The sequence below is a fragment of the Protopterus annectens genome, chromosome 7.part0, assembly GCF_019279795.1.
Source record: "Protopterus annectens isolate FY-2018-M chromosome 7.part0, PAN1.0, whole genome shotgun sequence".
Classification (NCBI taxonomy): domain Eukaryota; kingdom Metazoa; phylum Chordata; order Ceratodontiformes; family Protopteridae; genus Protopterus; species Protopterus annectens.
Genome location: NC_056739.1, coordinates 515540208 through 515567380, shown reverse-complemented (window position 1 = coordinate 515567380; position 27173 = coordinate 515540208). Strand labels below are relative to the sequence as shown.

Sequence of the window (27173 nt, the reverse complement as noted above, 5' to 3'; positions counted from 1 at the left end):
CCTTATTTGCTAGCTAGTGGTCTTCATTTTTATGAGTTTGCACATTATAAGAAAAAGGAAGAGTTATATAATCTAGTAAATAATCAATGTTTGGGCCATGTAGTGTTCTTTTTATGCATGCAACTACATAATTAAGCAAAGTAATATAAACTACAAGTAGTTATAATTTGCCTTACATTTTTTTAAACTGACAAACATTAGTCACTCATGAAGGAGGAAAGCGGAAAATGTTCATATCTAGCAAAAGTGTTGGAAAGGAGTACGTGGAATTCTTTTAAGGTCCGTGATTTTGAAAATCTAACAGAACTCTTATTTTTTCTTATTTTTACCTATTTCACATTAAAGAAAACGTAAAAGCACCATTAAGGATTTTTACCAGCTTATAGTTAGTATAGATAAGAGTATTTCATTTAAAAATACATACAACATTGCTTTACGCAGACCATCTAAAAATCCAAGTGTACACAGTATTATCACTGTAACTAAATGGAGGGGAAACCAGTTATGACATCTAGGCTGGGTCATATTATAAGCACCTAATGCATTGTAAAAGGAGGACAAAATGACTAATAATAAATCATGTTAATACAGTAGTCCCAATGGTGACCATTTTGGGATTTAAGAAATTAAGTTGTATATAACAAACACTTAAAGTGATTCTAATGCATTAAGGTAGCAACATATGATGAAAAGAATATGCATTTTCAATTTCAGGACAGAGTTTACCACTTATTAAAAAGTCACTGCATGGCTGCATAATGTTTCTGCATTAATTCATCAGTTTTTCATGTTTGGCCATACTGTAACAAATCTGTGAGATGCACATAACATAAACCTTATAAAATAGGTAATCATTTTTAATCAGTAATGAAGAAGCAGGAGTGTACAATATTAAATGTGTATATGTTATTGAAAATATGTATAAGACTTATGCTTGTTTTTTTCCTCTTTGTACAATGTAGAAATATGTGAATGAAAATGTAATTCTTTTGCTGTCCTTAGCAGTAGGGAGTAAATTGAAAAACTTTTTGGGTTTTTCCTTGGGGAAGAACGACTATGCTGAGTTGGTAATAACTTGCTCTGAATATGTAATTAACTTCATATTTTTTCCTTTGTGTGTGCTGTAAGCCTGAATGAAGGGGGGAGACATTAAATACACTAGGGCTGAAATGACTTATTGAAGGTATTACTTCATAGAAACTTTCCATAATGTACAACTGGCAGCAGTTCAATGAAAGAAGAAAGGTCTGTAATAATGGTTTTAATGTTAGGCCTCCCACTGTGGATTCATCACAAGACACGGATACCTCCCACTGTTTATTCATCACAAGACATCAGTGCCTCCCACTGTGGATTCATCACAAGACATAAATGCCTCCTACTGTGGATTCATCACAAGACATACCGCCAAAGGTGAGACAGACCAACTAACTCTCTCCAGGGACTGGTTTAACAGGCAGCTATCATTTTAGTTTTTACAATAAGCGTTCATAGGTTCATAGGTAAGTACTAGGCTAGCTTCAGTTTGCAGCCATTTTAAGCCAAGCCAGTTTCCTGCTTTGTGCTTGAAATAACATATCCCATTGGTTAGAGATTGGCCTTACCCAGCCCATGGTCACTAATTATATATATTATTTATTAAACTTTTTTTATTAAATTATATATTACCCCTAATGAGAATAACAGGGATCATACCATAGATACTTTGAGGGGACCCATGCATGGGATAAAGCATTTAGGAGGTGTCTCTTTCCATTAGTAGTACAGTGGGCAGCCATGGGGTAAATTTTCTGTTTCCCATCCATAGATCTAAGTTTTACTTGAGCAAGGGCATGGATGAACTTTGTTTATGTGGCTGGGGTGTCTGTTCCACAACAGCGGTAAACTCTGTGATAACCGTTTCCTTCAAACTATTCTGCTGATGTTGCAGAAGAGGTTTAGATCCCTAGACCAAGTATTTCTATTGCCTTTTGGTTTGCTAGTTTGCAGTAAATCCATCAGTAATGGGTCAGAGGATGCCTTCTATGCCATTCTGTAGGATACTGAGTATTGTGACAGGGCTTTGAGTCAGTCCATGTAGGACATAATGTTTAGGTCTTGTATCCTTTTAGTAAGGTATCTCTGTGGCTACTACATTTGTTGCATGTGCCTGGACAGATACATTCCAAAGGGTCATTTATATTCAACGAATGGCATAATGAGGGCTGAGTAAAGGGGGGTAATGGCATCATTAGATCACAATTCCTTTGTTTATAAGCTGTGCAATATAAGTTCATAGGTGTTTACTAGGTTAACGACCACAAGGGCCTTTTAAAGCCGAGTCATGCTTTCCAAATCTCTGACAAGTTCTGATACTCTCGATAAATGTAAGCAAGGGCTTAAGAGATAGAACATTTGCTAGCAGGATCCTGGAAGATGAACTATTTACAGCCTGCCTATTTCCACTAGAGACCTAGGTGTCAAACCAGGGATGAATTTCCTGTTTCCCATCCAATTGTCCAAGTTACACATGAATTGAGTTAGAACAAGCAAAAACAATGGCAACAATTACCACAAAGTGAAGTCCAAGGTTTACTCACAATAAAAGTAATATAAAAACAGAGCAAACATACTGATGTGTAAGCGCTTTCAGGCTAATGGCCTTCTTCATTATTATTAAACATATTAGTCTTGCCAATATAAAAACAATGGCATTGAACACAGTTTGTAAACTATATCACATTTTCAGTACTACATGTACCTGATGCTTTAAATACAAATGTTTCTTGACTAATGGGATGTTTAAAAAATAGGTCTGTATTAATATCCTTACAATGAACACAATTATAACAAGGAACTATGCCAGATTTCTTCTTCTACATCTTATCAACCTTCCCTATTCTCATATCCGTATAACACAGACATTGTTTAAGATTATTTTCCCTCTTATATGTAAACCTAGGTCTTATACCTACAATCTCACTAACTTCCAGATTAAAATTCAAAATAGTCCATTTTTTTCTAATAATTTGTTGCACTCTTCTTGTATGTCTATTAACCTCATAATCATTACCTTTGTTATTAGTAGTTTCACATTGAGCATCAGTGCTTTGTGCAAATAAATAATGTTTAGCCAGATCTTTTCTCTGATGATTCTAGTTCTATATTAAATGGTATATCGAACATTAGACTTCTGGTTTCTTTTACTACAGTGGATTTTGATGTACTCTGAAGTCCTTTAGCTGTCCAGGAGAGTATTTTATGTTGAATCAGGTAATGTCTGATGTTTCTACATTCTTGTTGCTATATCGGAACAAAAAATTCCTAACCCCTGAATCTAGACTTACCCTGGGCCAGGCACTTCTCCTCCCCTCCCTCTTATACGTCGCCCCAGTTCTTACCAATATCCAGGCCTCCACTCTAAACAAACTCCAACAGACTTACAATAAATAGCCAGATTCATTACTAACTCCTCATACAACTCACACCACTGCATTTCTTTAAACTCTCTTCAATGGCTTGAATGTCCCCAATTTCTGCTCTCTTATCAATTTCATATGCTACACTCTGTTCTTTATAAACCCTCCTTCTGTCCATCTCTATCTTCCTTAGTCTCCATCTACATCCCATCCCAGACCCTCCATACTTCTAACCAACAATTACTTGATATCTACCACCCAAAAAGGTCAGTAGGCAAACTACTCTACAAACACTCCCTTGCCCATGCTTGGAACAAACTTCTCCTTGACTTACGTTCAATCTCCTACACCTCACACTTTAAAAATGAACTAAAAGCTTACTTTCTCAATTCCAGAACCTGCCTTTGCCATGACCCTAGCTAGTCTTCCTTCCCTTTATGTAACCTCAAAAGGACCATACTTAGTATCTCATTACACCTCTCTCTCCAATGTGTCTACTATGTATTTGCATAATTTTATAGAAACTATTTTTTATTGTTGACCTATTGAACTATATCAGTGTAAAATTGTTACTTAGCTTCTTTTTAATGCAATTTTAACTTTATGCATGTAACCCAACATATGTTAATCGTTTTGCTATAACTGCTATTATATCAATATTGTTTAAAATTATATTTCTTTAAAATGTACTACTGGAGCTTTTCTCCTCGGGTCTCCACTGAAAATGGGCCACAAGCCCAGTTGGACAAACCCAGTTAACAAATGTCAATAAATAAGTAAATAAATAAATAATTGTTATTACTAAATGTATAAGTGGTGATGTGTAAGGGTTTGCTTGAAACAAAAGCAATGTGTGTCCTTAGTTTCAATCCCAGCATATTTGGCCATTTCAAAGCTTGGGAATTTGATATTTCCTCCTGTGTTGCATATAGTAATATTGTTTTATATGAATTCAAATCAGCTGAAAAGCATGGTTTATACATATTTAGGATTCATAGAAAAAAGCTGTTTGGACAAAGACATTGGCAACTTTTACCTGCTAAGTATGGAGGAAGAATAGTGAGGAACTTCACAGATACAAACAAACAGACACTGCCCTGGGTTCCTAACTTTATGGCTCCCAGATTGTGTGAAAAAGTAGTTGTGTGTTAGATGACAGATCATGTTTAGCAGTGCTAAAAAATGTTTTTGAAAGTTCAATGCGTGCAAGAGGTCTTACAAAGCTACTTTGTTATAGCTGAAAATGGGGCACTGTGAGGAACCTCTTGATTGTTTTGAAAGCATGGGGATGCCTTATAAGGATACAGGATGAGTAAACTGTGCTGATTTATGGCTGCGTCAAGCTATATAGCTCTGTATTGCAGGTATGGCAGGCATTTTAAGTTTAAGTGAGCTAGTTTTACGTGTAGGTCAATTGTGAACATGTTAACATCCTGATGAGCCATGTTATTTCCCAAATAAGATTTGAAGACTTTCTGTAACATGCATTGTCTCTTATTTTTATACCTCTGACATCCTTTAATTACTGTTTTTTTTATTATTGACTTTGTATCGTCTTGTGATTTTATCCTAGAAACTAAGTAAATTATGTAATGCTGCAGAAAATAAACAGTGGGTTGAGTATGGTTTATTTGATACTGATCAGCAGTAATCTCTCAAGTTTGTCTCTTAAGCTCAGCTAGTGAATTAGTACACTCTGTGGAATTTAATATAATCATACCTAATATTCCCTGTTTTCCAAGGCTTTATTTACATACGGAAAAAATGTGGAATGAAATGACTTCATAGACTTCAGATTCCAAGACTATCGAGACATGTGTCCATTGGCACCTTGCCAGTATCCCCCCTCAGGCTACACCTCCTTTGTCCAGGAGGGTCAATACAGTCAATACATATCTGGTCATCTAGGTTGTGTGTTAAGCAGTGTGACTGTCTTCCTTAAACATAGCATATATATCCAGTCATCTTGGTTATGTTTAAAGGAAGATAGTCACACTGCTTAATGGGGGGGGGGGGCTATTCCATAGTTTTGAGAGGTGCTGCTTTACAAACCTGTCACTTCACCATGTGTTATTTACTTGATGGATAAGGTTTAGTTCCATGGTCCTAGTACTGGTGGAGCCATTTGGCGTGCAGAGATACAGGAAGTCAAAAAATAAATTTGGTCTCAGTGCAGCAAGCAAGACAGAGATCTGCCCTCAAAAGTCTGTAAGATGCTGAATAAAAGGATGGTGTTTCCTGTCTCTCTTCATAGCTCAGTAACTTTCTTTTGGTGTCTTTCTACTCATCTGATATGTGTATTGACATGCATTTAGAAGGGCACGCTGTACTCAATAACTAATCGAATAAATGCTAAGTATAAGGGAGTGATTACCTATCTAGTCTTTGATGATATTCCTTTAGCAATTAGCTGCACTAAATAAAAAGATTGTCAAATGAGAGGGAATTATGAACCCCGTTTCCTACAGCCCTGACCTTTTGTTTTTTACTGGAGTGCTGTCTACACAGTATAATGAGGGTAGGGCTTATCTACATAAAGTGATAATACCACACATTTAATATTTAGTTTGAGCCTATTTTCAGTACACCAGGAGTTTACCAGGAAGAGTTTATTCTGGAAGGTTTGAGTGTTTTAACACCCCCTCCCCCAGTTTGCAGTAATCTGCAAACTTTGCTAGTCGGAGGTCTTTGGAGCCTGCCTGGAGACCTGAACAATAAAGGCCAAAAAGGAGAAGTCCCAGCATTGAGTCATTGACACCTCCACTAACTATCATGCTTTTTGATGAAATATCTGCAATGCACACTGTTTGGGTTCTGTCTGTCATCCAGTTTCAACCCATCTTACCACATATGATTCATTTTTAAGCACTTAGTTTCTGTATGATACTAGCATGAGGAGTTGAGTCACCACTCAAGTAATTCACAGAGTGCATTCAGTAAGGTTAAAAACATAGCAACAAAAGTGGAACCCACCCCACTGGAAAGGAGAAAAAAACGTGTATCATTTTTTCTAAACTACAAAAATCACATGACTTCCTCAGAATGCCCTCTTTAGCACAAATGACAACAAAAATGAATAATTATGAATATCAATGTGTAGGGATCAAACTTATGACCTTCAGAGTTAGTATTATTTGTTACATAAGATGTTTTCATGCACTGCTAGTACAGTAAGTAGTGTGTGAGTCTCATAATCTGAAGACTGAAATTATATAATCAGATTAGTCCTGAAGAAGATTCTGTGATGTACTGAAACCGTCTACTGCTGGAATATACAGAATAAATGGCAATCTGCTGAAAAGTTTTGTTTCCTATTTGCTGTGCTGGATTCCTGTTTTGGAACTGTGTCAACACACTGGCCTGGTCAAGATATATAGTGTATTGCATGGCCATCAACTATAGCCTCTACAACCCTTTTCAGATAGGTTTATTAGATTCAGTAAAGAGGATCTACCATTCATAAAACTAAACTGATGAGGACCAAGTATAGGATTCCTGATAATGTAGTTTATGAGGTCAGTTATAATATGTTACTTGCCTTTGTAGATGAAGCTTGTGATAGGTCTGTAATTACCTGGTTCAGTTGTAAAACCACCCTTATGGAGGGGCACCACCTCTACAGTCTGCCACTCCCCAAGGATGAAACCAATAGGAAAAGATTAGGTTAAACAGTTTAAGGAGTGGGTCTGCAAGAGGATGTTTAACAACATAAATTAAGCAATGAGGTATATTACCAGGTCTCATGGAGGAAGTATTTCTGATCTTGGTTGAGACTTTCAGTGAATGCCCTTTAGAGACTATTGGTGGAGTAAAGGATTCGGGTATTACTGGGTTTTAAATAGAAGTCTCAGGGATAAAGTTAGCACTAAATTGGTTTGCAAAGATATTGACAAAGTCTAGAGAGTAACAGCAGAAGGCAACATTATGAATATGTTCAGAGTAATGTGGGGTAATGTTTGTTTTCCAACAAAGCTACAGATGGAATTATTATTATATTTGAATTCAGAAGTCAGCTAGAGTTAATGGGTTCCTTTACTGCCTTTTTCAGTTTTATAATGCTTTTGATATTTCATTTGAGAAGATTGGTTTTTGATCGGCTATATAATTTAAGCACTTTATTTTTGTTGTAGATTTTATTTATGGTGGTAGACCACCAAGGTGGTTTATTTTTGAATTTCCCATGATACTTGGTTCTCGTAGAGAGTGCTAGCACTATGTTTTCTTCTAAATAGCGCAGACTTTTTAGTGAAGCTTGCTGTTTATCAAGGTCAGAGTTGTCAAAGAAAATTAACTGCAGAATTTTGAGTTAAGGTTGGCACATTTGAAGTCCTTAAATTCAGTTGGGTTTGCTGTAAGGTTTTTGGGGAGTTTAAATGAAAACGTTACATGTTTCTGTTCAGACTTCACAGGTGAAGGAGATATCAGAGGAATTCTGCAAGAGCAAAACATATTTGTAATAGTCACATGAAGAATGCTATGTCTTCCTGCAGGTTTATTTGCCAACTGTTTGAGGGAGTTTTTTTTATTAAGTGTAGGAATGTTTGGATATATTTTAATAGCATACTGTGTTATAGCATACGTGTTTCATTATGATAAGGACTGCTGGACTATGGAAGGGTTTAATCCCAGTTCTGAAACAAAAATTGTTCATTTAATAATCATGTGCTTATACTTGCTTTGTAAATTAACACCTGAACCATACAATTACTGAAATGTTGATTTCAATGAAGTCAGATTAACTCAAAATCAAGAGTTTATCAACCATTCTGTAATAATGCTAATACAACACAAGCTTTTTATTCAACTAGTATAGTGATTCTGCAACATTTTTGAGTGCATTTTTAAACTTACCCCCACTGCATCTTAATTTGAAAGGTGCAATAAATATACCACATTAATTTTATAAGCAATTATTACCAAAATAATTTATTTTATGTGGGTAACATCCAGAGATTGTTGGCATGATGATATCCTTGTAAACATTTATATTATTGAATAATATTTATTTAATTTGGCAAGTGGATGAGTGTAATGGCCATAGTTTACAGGGAACAACAAAGGACAAGACAACAGATGATTTGTAATAAGGCATTAAAAGTGGATTTGGTATCATGATGTAAACAAAGCATGCAGATAATTTTTTGACAACTTTTTGCAAACTAGAATGACCTGTATATGTAGATATACATGTGTAACTGTTATAAGACTAGCATTTGTAACATTATTTGTAAAAGAAACAGCATGACTGAGCAAAATAATGTTGCTACTTAAAGCCAGAGGGGAAATTATAGATAGTATGGGGCTTGAGATGATAGCGAATAATCAATTAATGTCTAGCTAGAAAATTAGTTCTGAATATATTCTTGAAGAAATGAGGACTGTGGCTGTTCGTATATGATTATATAAGGATAGGTTTTGTTAATTATTTTTTTTATGTAATTTTAATCCACAGTTCAGAGATGGCAAGGTTACAGAGGCATTCTGAGAATGTTTAGGCAGTCTTACACTATGGAGGTATACATCTGTTTGAATGGAAGCCTATAGTTAAGATTGTCTATCAGTAGTCACATCTTTCTTAGAGTGGCAGACCCATATTTTTTAAAAGATATTATAATTGTGTTCTGTCAGTGTTGTGCTATGGGAAAAGTTACTGATACTCCTTTAAAACTTTACAATGGGTAATGTTCTAGCATGAATGTCTCAGACTGCTCACAGAAGATTAATACAGGCATACGTTTGCAGTTAAGTCAGGCAGCACCTGTGGTAACCCCCCCAGACGGTGTCCCAAAAGATATAATTGAGCAAAATGTCTTCCAGAACTGCGGTCTAAAAAAAGACCTTTTGGCAAAGAGCTATTACAGTTTTACATTTCAGCCACCTTTCAGAATCTGTGACAAAGAGTTACTCTAGAACACACACACACACACACACACACACACACACACACACACACACACACACACACACACACACACACACACATACACACACACACACATGCAGACACAAACTGCAAGGAGATTTAAATCATGGCAGGTTAAATGACTATCTATATTGCACCTAACAAAAGTGAATACACCACGTTCTTGGAGGGACCAACTGACATCTCTTCTGTAGTGTCAATTGTGCCCCTTAACAGCTTATGCATGGTTCAGCCGCCACATGCATCCTGCCCTAGCTACAGATTTTCTTCAGACATGGAAGTTACTCTCCAGTTCCAGTGCCCTCTCTTGTTTCAAAAATATGGTGGCAGTGAGTCTGTGAGATTCCTAAAGCTCATTAACAAAAGCACAGCAAGGAGTACAGAACTTTCATTAAAATGATTTATAGCTTTGCTCAAGACATCATCAGAATGAAGACATAAAATGCAGTGCAACTTGAACTGTGAATGCAACTGTTTGGTCTCTAAAAGAGTCTGTGCCAGAGGTCCATGCATCCTCAGTAACACTTTCTTGTTGAAAAAGAAAGAGAAATGTAAACTGAGAACAATGTTTATTTAAAACATTTGTTCCATTCTAGTAGCATTAAGATGTTTGTAGGTAGTCTGTAACTGTTTGCTATTAGAACCCAGGGCAAAGCAAGTCCTAATTTGAATAATTTTGTAAATATTAATATGCACTAAAGAGGAAGGTAGGGCAGTTTTTAATTTGCATATTAAAGAAAGACAGCAATATAGCATTTAATTTAAACAGTTCCTTGAATTATTTTTAGATTTTGTTTAGGATGTGACTGCCTAGATTTTGTCACCTGTGTTTCATACGATTATATATAAGTAGTGATGGGTAGTAGCACACCATTCTAATAAACTCTTGAATAAAGAGATAGAAGGACTGATTTTATGTGTCTTTCACACAGTTGTATTTAAGTATTAATGTTTGGTACCCCATTACACTAATCAACTCTTGAATGAATACATGGAAGTGCTAAACCATCTTAACAGAAGTCCTGTATTTCACATGGTGTTTTAGTTAGAGGATTTTGATCTTAGAACATGGTTCTCAGGATATCTGGAGTGTTTAGTAAAGGTCAAAGTATTCCTAAAGTTGTTCTATCCTGTGTTATTTTAATGTTAGTTTTTATTAAATGGGAAAGTCCGGATAGAAAGAACTCATTTTAATTGTGGCCCAGGGATAATATAGTGAATACAGTGTAAATGGTGCATGGTACAATACTCATGTTAATGAAACAGATAGTACTTATAGAGAGCTTAAAGTAAACCATTGATAATTGTTTATAGTGCATTCCATTATACAGTTTATGTAGGATACATGTGATGGTGATTCAGATAGTTTTTATAAATGGATTTTAAAATAATCTGTTTTGTACTAAGTGATTTTAATAATGACTTATTAAAGTTACACATAATATTACATTACACAGGCAGAAAGTAGTATTATACCATGATCCCCCCAAAACGTGCACGCTGATTGGCCAGCGTGCCCGTTGTAAATCGAGTTATACTAATGGAAAAAGTTTGATTGCCGGACTTTTTCCATTAGTATAACTCGTTTTTTTTAAACACTGTCTCGCTATGTTAAATGGGTTTAACATAGCGAGACAGCTTTAAAATAAGCAACGGACATCTCCGTTGCTTATTTTAAAGCTGTCTCGCTATGTTAAACCCATTTAACATAGCGAGCAGTGTTTAAAAAGCAACGGAGAAAGCAAGATCTCCGTTGCTTTTTAGTCTCGCTATGTTAAATGAGTTTAACATAGCGAGACAGTTAAAATAAGCAACGGAGATGTCCGTTGCTTATTTTAAACTGTCTCGCTATGTTAAACTCATTTAACATAGCGAGATTAAAAAGCAACGGAGATCTTGCTTTCTCCGTTGCTTGCAACTCTGATGTACTGCGCAGCGCGGTACATCAGAACTGCCGGATGCCAGACATCTGCGGAAGGGCAGTAAACAGGCATTATACTATGCCATTATTTAAGAAAAGTAACAGTTTCTTTTCTTAAATAATGTCATGGTATAATAGCAATAACCCACTTCTGGGTGTGGGTTATGCTAAATTTACCACGGTTGGCTTTGTTTGGTCCCTCGGGCTTCGCCCTCGGGACCAAACCACGCCAACCGTGGGTAAATTTAGCATTACCCACACCCAGGCGTGGGTTATTGCTATAGTAAAATATCTAGTGCAGTTAGCACAGGATAGAGAAGAAGTAATGCTAGCAGAAAAGGAATGTAAAGTTGTAAGTGAAATAAGGACTGATGTACAGAGATGCTTAGATTGAGCTATAGCAGGAGTGCATGGTTTAAAGACTGGGAGGTATTAATTTTATATAGAATTTGTTTGTGAAATTAAGTGCATCAGAAATGTGAAGAGTGAGAAAAGGACAGTCAGGTTTATTATTATGCAGAGGAAATGTCTTTCAGAGGTGCAGCTTTTGTTATTGTGCTAAGAGGGCCAATAACAAAAAAAAAACATAAAAGTTATACATCTGAAATTTTCTTTGCATAATGATAAAACAAGCTGCTGGTTAAACTATCAGCTTTTAGTCCTTAGCAATGCATTTATTAAAGAACAGGGCTGGGTCAAGCCACAAACGTGCTTGGGTTATATGTCTGAATGTGAGCTGTACCACTTCTGCATTGTTTTGTCCCAATGCCTGATGATCTTCGAGTTTCCTTCCAATCAGGCATAATATTTTCTGGAGGGAGCATCATCTAGGCACCTATGAGGGTACTTTTTCTCTCACTGGCTAGCATCCCTGCAATAATGGCTTTTTCTAGTTTTGGCCAAACCATACAGCTATTGGTGATGGAAACACTTGAGTCAGTGCAAGGGCCATGGAAACACTTGAGTCAGTGCAAGGACTATCTATGATCCCTTGTGTGTGCATGCATACTCTACTGACATATATAGACAGGGACTAACCATTACAGGATTAGGAGGTCATACACACATCTTGTCTCCGTACCCACATAGAGGTAGACTGTAGATTTTATCCTGTGGGCCAAGAAGACAATTACAGATCATAAGTGTTATCTGTTTAGAACTAGATATCACCTTAACATACCACGTGGATCTCTAGCTATGGTTAATACATTCTGTAGCAGAAACAATCCCTCTTCTTTACTGTCCATAGACATAATCAAACAACAACAAATCGATATTAAGATGCCAACATTTGCTAGAAAGAAGAGGGGGTCTTCTGCAACCAGATAACAGAAAGCTAAATTATATCCACATTTTATCAGCTTCTTGAAGGAAGAAGGGCCATTGGCTTCTTAATAATATAGGGACAGATTTTGTAAATAATATCTAACATTTGTCAACTCCTAGAAGGAAATTGGATCATCAGCAACTTGATAATGCAAGAGCAGAATTTCTAAATAATATCCAGATTTCATCAGCTTCTGGAAGGAAGTGGGTTCATCTTCAACTTGATATCATAGGATCAGATTTTCTAAATATATGAAGACATTAAGAAGATTTATTTAGACTATCATTCCCAATTTTACAACAGTTTGTGTTTGATAAAGGCTTTAGGAAATTCACACATGCCGTATGAACTGTTAAGGTAATTATATTACAACGCAAGGACGAGGAAGCAAATGCTGCCATCTGGTTATTTGAGTTACGGAATGGTTCCTGGCCTTTTTTTATGACAAGGGGCTTTGCGTGCATATAACTATTACCATTCTGTGTATAACACTCAATTATTGGGGCTAATTTCCAAAACGGAGGGACGAGGAAGCGAATGCTGCCATCTGGTTATTTGAGTTACGGAATAGTTCCTGGCCTTTTTTATGACAAGGGGCTTTGTGTGCATATAACTATTTCCATTCTGTGTATAACACTCAATTATTGGGGCTAATTTCCAACATGGAGGGATGAAGAAGTGAATGCTGCCGTCTTTATTTTTACAACAAAGAGTTTTGGACTTAGTTACATTTAGGGCCCTGATGTGTACACATTTATTTCCTATTTGTTAACTCAGGTAGCTATTGACTTTTACTTTTGGCTGAGAAGCGAAGGCTGTCATTTGTTTAATGGGAACCAGCATTGCTTGGACTACAATAGTTTGTTCTATGTCAAGACTTTTTATTATCTAAAAGAGATCGTCACCTGTCTCCAAGTCACCTGTTTCTGAGGAAGACAACAAAGCCTTCGAGAGGAGCAGCTCTTCCCTGTTGCCACTGACCCCTAGTAGTAACAGCTTCTGCTCAGACTGTGGGTGTTGCTGTTTTGGACTTTCTTTCTGCCGGTGGCATTTGAAGGAGAAGGGCTCGTTTTTTCTGCTCTCTAGTCGAGAGAGTCCTTTTTTTTATTTAGGGTCTTTTGGACTGTTATCTCATTTATAAGACTAGTTCCTGAAATACGGTGACTGAGTTTTTTGTGGCAGATTTGGTGTCTGCAGATGTCTGCAGTGGGCTGCTACAGTTGGTGACTACACCTGGTTTCTGATACACGGAATCTGAAGAAGCAGAAAAGGTTTTTTTTGTGGTGTATTTGGTGTTTGTAAATGCCTGTAGTGAGCTGCTTCAACCACAGACACAAGGGTAACCGTATTTTTGGGATCTATATCGCTTCTCATCATCACAGCGTTTTGCTGTGAGCCCTGGCAGGATGAAGGAGTGGTTTTCCACTTCTAATTTGGTGTTCAGTTTACAGGAAAGTGTTTCTGCATATTTGTGAGTGTTACATCTGATTTAGAGAGTTGTTAATCAGTTTGGGTCAGTTTTTGGACATTTCTAAGGAGCGGTTTCTTTCTGTTATTTGGCGTTTGGCCTATAAGAAGAGGGTTCCTTTGTGTTCGTGCTTTTTACAATTCCGAAGGTTGATTTTTTATAAAATCTGTTTTGTACATATACTTATATGATTTAGCAGCTTCATGGAACATTTTCCTTTACAATTATTGAAGACATTGTTCAATTTTTGGGAACCTAAATTTGCCTGTTGAGAGCTACGGGCAGATGAAGAAGCCATTTTCTTTCTGAACTTTGTGAGCACTTTATTCACTTTACTGCTTTTGGCCTGTAAGTGTCTTTTTGGACAATTTGGAAAAGTGGTTTGGCTTATAAGAAGCTTTTTGGTTGTGTTATTTACATACTTAAATATCAGATTTTGTATAAAAAACATTCATGTACACGTGTATGTGATTAGGACGTGCTGTGAAATATTCCTTTTATAATTTTTGCAGAAATTGATGAACAGTCTTTGATAATTTATATTATACAAATTATTTTTGTTTTTGAAAAAAGCCTTGCAAAAGTCTCTGTCATTGTACACTATACAAAAAGCTGTTGACGGATTTATACCAGTAACATTTTTTCTTTAGACATATTTATTATATATATTATATCCCTCCCTCTCCTCCAACCAATCCTCACACACCTTTCCCCCATCCCTTCCTACAACCTACCTCTCACTACCACGCCCCCTCCCATCTAATATCCCATTACCCTCCTCTCTATCACTTCTAACTCCAACTGCCATGCTCTCACTTGCTCCTAAAATCCTTATCTCTACATCCATCATCATCATCCTTCTTCTACTACCTATTTACCATGCCAGCTCCTATACTGATTTCCATTTACACCCTCCACCTCTTCCTCCCCACCCCGTCCTTACAGCCCACTTCCACAACATCTCTGCCTCTTTAGTTCCCTCCCACCTTATCCTTCTCTTAAAAGTAAAACTTTTCCCAAGCACTACTAAATACTACAAACCTAAACCCATTCACTACCAGCTACTTCTAAGTACAAACCTAATAACCTTATTCCCTATCTCACTTACCTTTGCTTAGCCGGCAACATTCACCCCAATCCAGGACCAAACTTCTCTCCAACAAACCACCCCAGCACCAATAACAAAACAACCAGTAAATATCTCAAATTCCTCACCATCAATGCCCAAAGCTTAAAAAATAAATTAACCCTCTTTCATGCCTGGCTCAATCACAACTTACCTGACATTGTAGCCATCTCTGAAACTTGGCTAAAACCTCACATAAGTGACTCTGAATTCCTTCCCCCTGGATTTCATTCTCTCTGATTTGACCACCTAAGTAGAAGAGGTGGTGGTGTAGCTTTAATCTACTCCAACCACTTGTCCATCACTCCTTACCCTAATTCCATCCCTTCTTTCAATAATGCTGAACTTGTAACTGGCCTACTAAAAATGAACAACCATAAAAGCATCTGCATAATTTCCCTCTGTAGTCCTCCTGGCAACAACACCAATACCCTGGAAGACATCCTCTTCTGGACCTCCTCTAATATTAAGCTAGAAACCTACATTATGGGAGATGCAAATATTGACTAGGAAAAAATCATTAACCCTAATCCCACCATAAAAATCAACCTATTTAACTTCACTCAACTTACTAACTTCATTACTCGACCTAACAAAACCAACCTCCCAGGCTCCATACCTGACTGGATCCTAGTATCTCATCCTAACAAAATCATAAAATCTGGTGTTATTCTTGACCCATTAGGAGACCACCTCCCTGCCTTCACCCTTCGAGCTACACCCACTTCCCCACACTCTCACCAGTATATTCATACTCATAACCCTATCTAACTTTAACCCTACTACTTTCTCTGACTCCCTTAAACTAATTAACTGGAGCCCCCTAAAAACTCTACCATTAGAAGCAGCCGTTGAATATTTCAATTCAACATTCGTAACTGTCCTCAACTCCCTAGCTCCAATAAGAACAAAAAGAGTTAAAACTAAGACCACCCCATGGCTCACCAAAGATAACAAAAAGATTATGCTACAAAGGGATAAAACCTGGAAAGCCTACCTCCAATACAAACAGCCAGAAATCTTGCTTAAATATAAACAGCTGAGAAACCTATCCAAAAAACAAGTAATTAGAGATAAAAAGTCTTACTACATCAAACTACAAGCAAATCATGCAAAAAAACCCAGACAATTCTGGAACTCTATTAATTCCCTCTTTAGGCCAGGTACAAAAAAACAACCCCAGTCCTGACACCAGCAAATCTGACCTTGAAATTGCCTCACTATTCAATACCTTCTTCACCTCTTTTATTGCTGAGCTAACCAAGACCTTTACCAACAATAACCCTCCACCTCTTCCTGCTCAATCCTCCCCCCCTTCGTTCGAATTCAAACCCATCCCCACCAACCTAATAAACTTCTCTCTAAACTAAAGCCTTGCTCCAATGCCCCTGACAGCATTCCTTCTTTCTTCCTAAAAATAGCCTCAGACGTTATTGCTCTGCCTATCAGCATCCTGATCACTACTTGAATCCTATGCACCCAAACTATGGCGTACTGCATTTATTCTGCCACTCCACAAGGGTGGCAAAAACTGTAATGTCTCCAATTTCAGCCCCATAGCCATCCTCGCCCCAATCTCCAAACTTCTTGAACAATGCATCCACCTGCAGCTCTTGCCATTCCTTACCAAACACCAGCTACTCTCTCCTACACAACACAGCTTCCACCCAGGACACAGTACCAACTCCGCCCTTCTCTCCTTCTTATATTCTGTCAATTTAGCCTGTGACTCTGGTAATACGGTATCCTCTATTCTGCTGGACTTATCTAAAGCTTTTGATACCATCTCCCATACCCACCTACTAAATCATCTCTCTAAACTCAACCTCTCCCAAAACACTCTTTCATGGTTCTCCAGCTATCTTTCTGACAGGTCCCAAGCCATGAAATGGGGCCAGGCCACCTCTAATTTCCTTCCTACCCCCACTGGAGTACCCCAAGATTCCATACTTGGCCCATTGCTATTCAATATCTTTATTAATGACTACCACAATGCCATACCTAATACCAAAATTGTACGATTCCACTTAGATCTGCTGCGCCACTAACCTAACAGAGCTCCAATTTCTGACACAAACTGCCTTCTCAACCACTGAAAACTGGATGCTCCAAAATCACCTCTCACTAAATGCCAACAAAACTAAGATCCTTCTATTCTCTCCCTCAAAATCATCCCCTCTTGATAAAAACTCACTTCAAATTACCAGCCTTAACAACTCCAATATTGAGATCGTACCCTCCACCAAACTTCTCGGTGTCACCATTGATGATCACCTAAAATTTAACACTCATATCCAGCTAAACATCAAGAAAACATACATAAAACTTGGCCTACTTTACAAAAACAACCACTTCCTCTCTCCTACCACCAGACTAACTCTCGCCACAATCTCCTTCCCTCTCTACTGTATGGCGCTCCTCTGCTCACTAATTTATCTTCCACACTTACTTCCAAACTGGAAGTATGTTACAACAAAATCTCCAGATTCGTCACCAATGCCAAATCCTCCTCTCATCACTGCACCTCCCTTCACTCATTAAACTGGCTTGAACTCCCCAATCAGCTTGACTTTCTCCAAATCACCATAGCCCACAAATTATTGTTCCAACCCCACTAACTGCCCTGCACTATCCAATATACTACAACCATATACTCCCCTCAGATCCCTTAGATCTACCCACCAAAACCTGATTACCATTCAAAAACCCAAGCGTCCATCTGGTCAGCTTCTGTTATCCTTTTCCCTAGCTAAAAAATGGAATGCTCTGCCCTCCACACTGAGGACCTGTGACAACCTTAATAACTTTAAAAATCAACTTCATTCCTAAACAGGAAATGCAACTGCACTCTTCAGCCCATACCTCTCAAGATCTCCTCCCCCTTTACTCCTGGATAACCTTCTTACTTTCCTAACCTCGCTCTCAAATGTAGATTGTATATGTAACTAAACAGTAAAATCTAGCTATTATGCTATATGCCTGTCTTTTTCTCCTGAACAAAACTGTAATCGTTTGTTTTTTTTTCTTTTTTGAATGCAGCCTGTTGTTTGTAATGCAAACTGTCTTTGAAACTATTCATGTAAGTAAACTTTGTGTTGTGGAGCTTTTCTCCCCGAGCCTCCACTGAAAATGGTCCCACCAAGCTCAGTGGACCTCCCTGGTCATCAAACTGGAATAAATAAATAAATAAATAAATAAATAAATTTCCTGCATCATGATAAGCCTCTACTCTCCAACCAAGGTCATTAGAGCAGTAGTGTGAGCCATAAAAGAACCATCATAACTCTTAGCCCCAGGGAGGTCATGCCTTCCCTCTCTGCCTGCCTATTTCAACCATAGGAGTTAGTAATCAAAGTCAGACTGACCAGGCTGTAGTTCAAGCATTATCACTGTATGCTGCCAGCACAGGCTTGAGGGGCATCATTTGCCAGTAAATGCTGCATGTTTCTGGCTGTACATGGCATCATTTTATTCCTGAGACCATTAGTATTTAGCTATTACTGAGCATGTGAGTTAGAGGCCCTTATCTGATCATGCTACAGACCAAAACAAGTAAATATTCAGGGGCATACTGGTACCAGTGAAGGTAAAATCATCTGCTGGGAAGGACTTAAAGGTTTGCTATGTCACAGAAATGACTATCAAAAATAATAGACAAGAGCAACAACACAAGAAAGGAGCTCTTAAGTTGTGACAGTGTAAATAGAGGGGAGCTTAGAGGTAACATTATTCATAATGTCAATGAAGTGAGAGATATGCCTTACAGTTACTTACTTTAATCACCTGAGCTCAACACACAGTTGCCTAATCATGGAATCTGTGAGGCTGACATTTGTTTTTTTTCTGTGTGTGTGTGTGTGTGTGTGTGTGTGTGTGTGTGTGTGTGTGTGTGTGTGTGTGTGTGTGTGTGTGAGTGCAATTTTCTCAGTAGAAAACAGTTATAAATATTCAAATGATAACAAACAGTTGTTAGTCCAAAGCTGGTACACATATGAGAAAGAGTGAGACATGTATTGAAATGCCTGTCAGTGATTACATTTTCATTAGATATGATGTCCTCAGAGAGATAATCATAGAGGAGGTAACCTTTGAAAAAAACACAAAACATTTTTTTGCTACTGTTATTGCTGTTCATAACATGACTGAGCTAGAGTGCATGTATTATAAGAATATATGCATTTGAGCTGTTATTTACAAGCTATTGCCACAAATTTTCTGTGATGTGAACTTCGAAGAATTGAAAAGATATAGACATAGTGAATGCCAGAAAAATAGCAATTTTTGTCGCTGAACATAGTTATGCCAAGGAGCAATTTGTGAAGATTTTTAGAAGATCATTTATACATTAAACATCTTGGAAGCGAATTTCCACAATGAAAAGCCATCATGAGCATTACAAAAACAGCTTCATTAATGACATTTTCAACCATACACTTCATCCATGAGATGTGCAACAACAGAGTACTGCAGGCCTAAATATGGGTATTACATTGATTTCTATTTCTTTATACACTCTAATAACCAAACCAGGCTTTTGATTAATACTAATTGTAAGTTTGTCAGATTACTTAAAAGTAACAAATTATCAATACACTTACCTGTATAGTTCTTCCAGAATGCCTCCTAGATAAAAAGGCAAAATAACTTAGATCATTACAACAATATAGTCTATATAATATGCAAATAAAGCATACATATACAGTGATAAATAATTCATATAATCATTTCATTGGACTAATTCTTAATTTTCAAGATTTTCTACATGAAGTAAAAATGGCCAAGATAAGTAATTTCAAAGAGGTTAGTAGGAAACCCACTATGAAAGCACAATGTACATAGTAAATTAAGAAACAATGATGATGTGGACAAATGGACACAACTTTTACATTCATATTGTTTCCCCCAATTATTATTTCAGACATATAGCAAGGTAATTATTTATCTGCACATCTTTGTACAATTAAAAAATATTATATACTGTATAAATAAATAAATAAATAAAAAGTATTCCTTCACAGGCCAACCACTGATGCATTTCATGTTAATGATCTAAGACCAGAACCTTCCTGTCTACAGTACTTTATGTAATTGTATGCAAGTTATTCAATCCATTAAAATGTTCTTTTGGATTAGAAATTAGACATAAAACATTATAACTGAAATATTTAAACCAAATATCTATGACACATTAACACATCACAAAAAAGGTTGCAATATTAAATGAACAACGGGAGAAAATGTTGAGAGACTTAGGGGGTCACATTGTCATGGGGAATAGATATATATTGTCATTTAGGAAAAAAGTACATTTAATAAACACAATATGGATGGGAAAAGTATCATGTACAGCTAGTGTATAGATGATACCAAAAAAATTGGCGAAGCAATTTCTTGAAACAACATTTAAATTCATCTTGGGGTCTAGGTTAAATCCAGTTAAAAGAGTATTATTATATATGGATAACGAGGATGGGGCTGGGAGTTTAGGGTTACTCAACCCAATAGTATGTGTAACCTCACTGAATCTATGTAAGTTACTGGACTGGATAAATGGAAAGGAAAATGAGTTGATAACAAGAATATTTAAGAAGAAATACTGGAGAGAATGGAAATTAGTAGAACTGAATAAAAGGGAGAGAGAACAGAGAAATGAAGAAATAAAAATGTATCAAGAAAAAAATAAAAATGTGGAAACTATAGATAGAGGGAATAAAATAAAATAGGAAAATACAGTATAAAAATATAATGAGACAAAATTATTGTGCAAATCCATGGGGACATTTAACAGAAGAAAAAGTAAAAGCCATACAACAAAGAAATAAATGGTGTATGAAGAATGTTGCATGTCATGATTTTATGGAGGTTACAAATCAATTAGTTACCAGTGAAAGGAAATATGTCTTATAAAAAATAAAAGAAAGGACTTGCCATTTTTGTGGTAAACTACAAACAGCAGAGCATTTTTTAACATGTAAAAGTTAAACATTTATGGGAAAAATAATAGAAAATAAAACTGTAAAAGAATTATGAGATTATAAACTGATAAACATGGATATGGTTGAAGATGGATTTTATCAAAAATATAGCAAAGAATATGTTAGTAATCTGAAGAAAATGTTTTGTATTATATGAACAATTTGGAATGAAAGACTGGATGTAGGGTCTAGGTTTAAATGTAAAGTGGATATTATCAAACATAATATGGGAGATCAAATGGTACTTATGGAAAAAGGAGCATAGGTCTATACAAATGTAAATTGTTGTAAGTAATGAAGAATGCAGAGTTAATTTAAATTATTTGTAAATATATAAACTGTATATAATTATAATAAAGGATGCCTACTCTTTCTATAGGATCTTTTACATCCACCCATGCCTTTCAACTGTACCTTATTACGAGGAACGTACCTCATTTGGCATCTTAAAAAGTTCATGTTCCTCAAAGTTCCACATTGAAAAGGTCTGTCACACATTCAGTGTTAGGAATTTTTTAACTGATATAAATGGTTAATAGAAATGAATCATATTCATTCATTAAAATATATTTTTGGCAAGTAAAACCAGTATATTTTAACTACCCCATGACCTTCCTAGTTGAAGTTGTTAGTCACCCATTTGTATGTGTTCCACATTTTGCCCATTTGTTCCATATTATGAGGGCCAGTGTTCCTCATTTTAGAGATGGAAGGTTGAGATCTATGCATCACCTGAGATACCACCATATCAAGCAGTTGGGACCTTGGTTTAATGTCTCTTCCAAAAGATGATATACTCAGAAGTGCAGCACTCCATAATGTTGCACTGCAGTGCCAGCTATTTCTTTTTTATTTATCCTTTGATGACTGGGTTATTCCCACTAGGATAGTGGCCTCTTTTCTGGGGAGCCCTGCAGTAGTATTTATACAACTAGGGGAAATTTGGCCAGGGCATTAGGAAACTTCAACTACTCTTGTTAACAAGTGCCACATCCACCTAAGCTACCACCAACTCAAGCTTATGTAATCCCAAAGTCCATCAAATAAGATTTCCATTTTACCCTTGGGTCTGTGCAACTAATTTAAGGTATTATGATCTGTAATTACTGAGAATTTTCTGCTACAGATGTATGATTTAAGAGTTTGTAAAGCCCAACATATTTTCACACATTCTTTCTCCACAGTAGCATATGATCCTTCCCCTTGATGCAGTCTGAAGCTAAGGAATACTGTAACATGTTCCTTTCTCTTTAAGAGACCTAGGTAAGTAGAACCTTGAATGGGTGGTTTGAATTACCAACAATTGCATGTTCAACACTTGACTATAATCAAGGCTAGCAAGTATAGGAATCCATTCAAGACCTTTTTGAGTTTCTCTAAAGCCTGCTTACAAACCATGTCTGGCCAATGTCCTCAGATCAGGTTCATGATAAGAGTGGCTTTGACACTTTTGCAAGCCACAAACTTACTGTTATACCTCGATGACCTAAGAAACAACCCTTAATGGCTCTTTTAGTAACAGATAGGCCAATGCCTGTTCGGCTTGCACTTTAGAAGGTTCTGGATGAATTTCGCCACCATCCACCCAAAAGCAAAGACAATGTACTTCTGATATTCATGCACTTGTTTACCTTAAATGTCAAACCCACCCTTTTTAACTTGCTCAACATCTCATAGATATGTTGTGCATGTTCTTGTTAGGACTAGTTAAAGATTTCAATATCATCTGTATAAATGTAGTTTCATTCTCCTTTTAGGATGCATTATATCAACCAATGGAAAGCTGATGAGACACTTTTTCATGCCAAAGGTCATTTTGGTGAATTCATACAACCTAAATGGGGTATTTTATTGTTTCAGATGTCAGAAGTACCTGCCACTAACACATAGGTCAATAGTGTTCAGACACTTAACTCCACCCAGGTGCTGTAAATTGTCATCTTTCTTAGGACTGATGTGCAAATCTTCTTGACTACAGTCTTTACAAAACCATATGTTCCTGTCTTTTTTGGTGCCAGCACTACAAGAATGGTCCACCGATTGTTAGATTTATGGAGTACCCCCCATACTTTATATATGCGACAGATCCTCTCATATGGCTTGCTTTGCTTGCTCAGGCACCCTGTAAGAAACCTGCTTGATTGGTTGTTGGATTCCTATGTCCATATGGTACTAAACCTGTTGGCTACATCCTGGCATACCAATGAACAAATCTGCAAGCTGTCATTGCACTGCTCAGATTTCCTGAATTTGTGTAGAGGTTAGCAATTATGACAATACTATCTTTAGCACTGAGGGATCAGTTTGAGCCTTGTTGGTGAGATCTTCCACCAGATCCCTCTTTGAGTCATTTTGTGAACACCAACATGTACTAAAGACCCATGTTTTTGAATCATGGTGGGTATTCCTCATACTAATATTGTAGGTTTTGACTGTATCCCTTCTGCTTTAAAACTCAGCCACATAACTAATATAAATTATCCTCCTTACAAAACTGGAAAAAAACTGCCATGTTGCCCATAGCTTATCCAGTTGAACAGGAATAAGCACCATTACCTTTTGTCTGTATCTGTTCTCTTCAGTTACACCAGACCTTTGACCATTGTTGTGTTAGGTGGTCCTGTGCCAAATCCTTTAGCTTCCTAAATTTAATAGCACAACCTTTACAGTATGCTCCTTGTGGGGATCATGTTGTCCTTCCATTCATCAAGAATTAGGTCAAGAGGCCTGCTGTGTTTATAAAGTAATTTAAATTACAACCAATGTCAATTCATGAGGCACTTCTCTGTATTCAAAGATGGAAAGCTGCAAGTATTTGTCCCGCTGTTACTCTGCTGATTTGGGAATTCTCCTAGCATGGTCCTGAGAGTGGAATTAAACCTGTCATACACACCATTTTGTTTGTAGATTGTAAGGATAGTTGTATCTGCTTTATACTACAGTACTTCCCCATACAAGTCAGCAGGTCTGCCATGAAGTTATCCTCTCTGAATGTCAGTATTTCTTGAGGAAAACCCATCCTGCTGAAAATTTCTGGTTAGTTGCAACCATTAATGCCTCAACAGAGAAAGAAGCCAGCAATGCAGGGTCCCTAGAAACATAGTCTACTACCAACATGATATACATCGTCTATCGTGATTGGGATGCTAACAAGCCCTATAATATCCACTGATTCCCTCCAAAATAATTTCTCAATAAACTACACCACCAGAAGCATCTTACTAATATTATGGTAATATTCAGATTCAGTTTCCCATCTTACTGATATTATGGTAATATTCAGATGTCCTGTAGTATCCTCTCAGATCTTATAAAATTCTTGGCCAACAAAAATTTTGCATATGTCTTCTTTTTGTGAACTTTATGCTATAATGGTTTGAAGAAGGAATATCATGAGTTACAGTGAAACCATCTTCATTTTCACCACAGATGTGATACTCCAGCTGTAGCTCTCCTTCAGGAGTCAGCTCTGCACAGAATGTCCTTATCACACTATATGGACTGCCCCTGCCCTTAAGGATCAGGAACCTCTCTGGTTACCTCCCTAAATTTTCCAAAGTATGAACTTGAAAATGTCCTTGCCTCAACTTTTTCTTTGCCTTCCCATTTATCTATCATGGAGGAAAGTTTGCCTTAAAGAAAAGAAGATAAAGTGATATTAATGTGTAAGAATATGTAATAAACAAAGCTGATAAACTTTGCCCATCATTAACTCATTTGATATTGAACAGCAGGAGTCTAATTAATCCCATTGTTTTTCTGTCTTCTAAGGCAAGAAGCCACATGCTTCCTGATAACTTTTCTCCAAAACCCTCTACTGAAAAAACACTTCATAAGATTTGCAATGTCTGATACATGACATGAGTTATGAAAAACATAAACATTTGAAGGCTATTCACTGGACGATGGGTTAAACAGTGGTGTTAGTGCAAAAGATCTGTTTATAGATGCTGATTTTATACTGCAGTTTTATGAAATAAACTTGGTATTTTATTTCCCCAAAATACCACCATTATGGCCAAACAAAGGATAATATCTCTGTAAATACGCAGCATACAGACAACAAATCACTGCAAGAATCATTCATCTATTCCGGGATCTACAAAACCATGAGCATTAGATGGCAAACATCTGTGGCAACATTGTGAGCCTTAATGATTTGTATAACATGGCCACACTATGTTTACCTGTAACTTACATAATTGTATGAAATTAATGTAGCTATGAAATATTACTAATAGTCATAACTGCTTTATGAAACAAATACTTATATCTCAGAATATCTTCACATTACCCACCATGTCCTAATGACATTTTTTACTAATATCCACTACTGTATACCTAACCCCCAGCATGAAATTATCATACTCCATGTTTGCATTATTAATGGAAGCAGAAAAACTGTCATATTTTGCATGAATTTTTGGAAACACTCTTTAGTAACTCTAGCTCTGTAAATCGCATATTGATAATTTCACTAAGACTTAGTAAATCATGTCAGCTTACAGAAGTCACCTTGCTGTCTTAGTTTTATGTTTGTATGCATAACCAGGACTTCAGAAATTAGACTTTAGAAACACTAACAAATATACTTGTCTAAGAAGAAAAGGCAAGTCTCCCACAAAAAGGAGTATATTCTTAAAAGATGCATAGGAACCGATGACTATCCTCTCCTAAATTATTAACTAGTGTGAAATGCAAGGTTCCAACTCTTTTGTTACAGTTTTTAGCATAAGCTCTCTATATTTTTCTATGCTACACATTTCTTAGAGCTTATCATTCTGATACATACCGTCTTTCCATTATCTTCAAAATACTCCCGGGCTTCTTCTTTGCCGCATATCTCTTCAAAACATTCTCTCTCCAGATTACCCTGATAAAATTCCTCTACGCCAGCATTTGCCCTTCTTACTCGAGCCAACACTTGATCAGCAGAGTCCTTCTGCAAAAATACTAATTCAAATAATCGAGACAATCAGTGTGGAAAAAATATATAAGATGATAATAAATATGTGTATACCTATATCTATCTATTTGTCTATATAAGTATACATATTAATAGATAAATGAAATATGCTTATGGCTTCAATAGCTAAATATGTTTAATAAATAACATTCGAATATAACCATTGCTGTGGTTTAGATGAATAAAATGTTACCTAGAGCCTGGACAACCTGGCTTCAGTTGGCAGCTATGGCATCTGAGGTGTTGACAAGGAGGGAGAGCTATACTCATCCAGGGGGACAGTGTTTGTCAAAGATGCTCCGTGAATGGAGACTTGGTGCTATACAGAGGATTTGACGTGTATCACAGAAATGCAAACATAATTCATAGGTTCATAAGAAATCAATATTTTCAATCAAAGATACATCACAGCTATATTACTTCAAAATGGCAAATTTTTAAGGCAGCTGTCTATCAAAAGCTATCACCTAAAATACAGAAACTCTTGTACAGGGTAATATTCTAAGATATGTGCATGTTGTTCTGTAACACAGAGGGATAAAGTCCCTGTCTGTAACGCAAGATGACCCAAGATTGATTAGTGGCACAGTAGAGGAGGGGTGGGCAAGAGCAGTTTGGCGAGGGTTGGGGTGGACCCTCTCCTGTGGTGACCTGCCACTACTGGGAGGTGGCATAGACTGTTCTCCTAAGAGTAGGCCCCAGTGGAGGGATGAGAGTGATCCATACAAGCCAGGGTAGTGGCCCTTGCAAATCAAGGAGTTAGCACTTCTCCATATCAGGGATATGGGGAAATCTCTCTGCAATGAAGCATGGCCAAGGTCACCACTAGAAGGATGGGGTTAGACTGCACCTACAAAGATGCTCTAATGGCTCTCTGGTTGATGGTTTCATGAGTGACTGTCACTTAACAAGGATCAAACAGGCTGTGAACACCTCTCAAACAACTATGCTTGGTTTGAATAACATTTTCTTTTTTTGTGTTTGATGACAGCATTTTTAGGCAGCTTAAAGTTAAAGGTATGGGGGTGTCTTTTGCCTCTGGTTATGCATCTTTATTTATGGGATTGTT

General features: G+C 36.9%; 1 protein-coding gene across 1 annotated transcript in view; it reads right to left on the bottom strand.

Annotated features, from left to right (window-relative positions):
- The window catches only part of LOC122806582 (venom prothrombin activator vestarin-D1-like), a 112223-nt gene that overhangs the window by 71877 nt on the left and 13173 nt on the right, over nt 1-27173 (bottom strand). The window contains exons 2-3 of the mRNA XM_044077125.1: nt 25931-26091; nt 19762-19786 (exon numbers count right to left, since the gene is read on the bottom strand). Coding sequence (XP_043933060.1) covers nt 19762-19786; nt 25931-26091 — 186 coding nt within the window. The remainder of the gene's footprint in view (nt 1-19761; nt 19787-25930; nt 26092-27173) is intronic.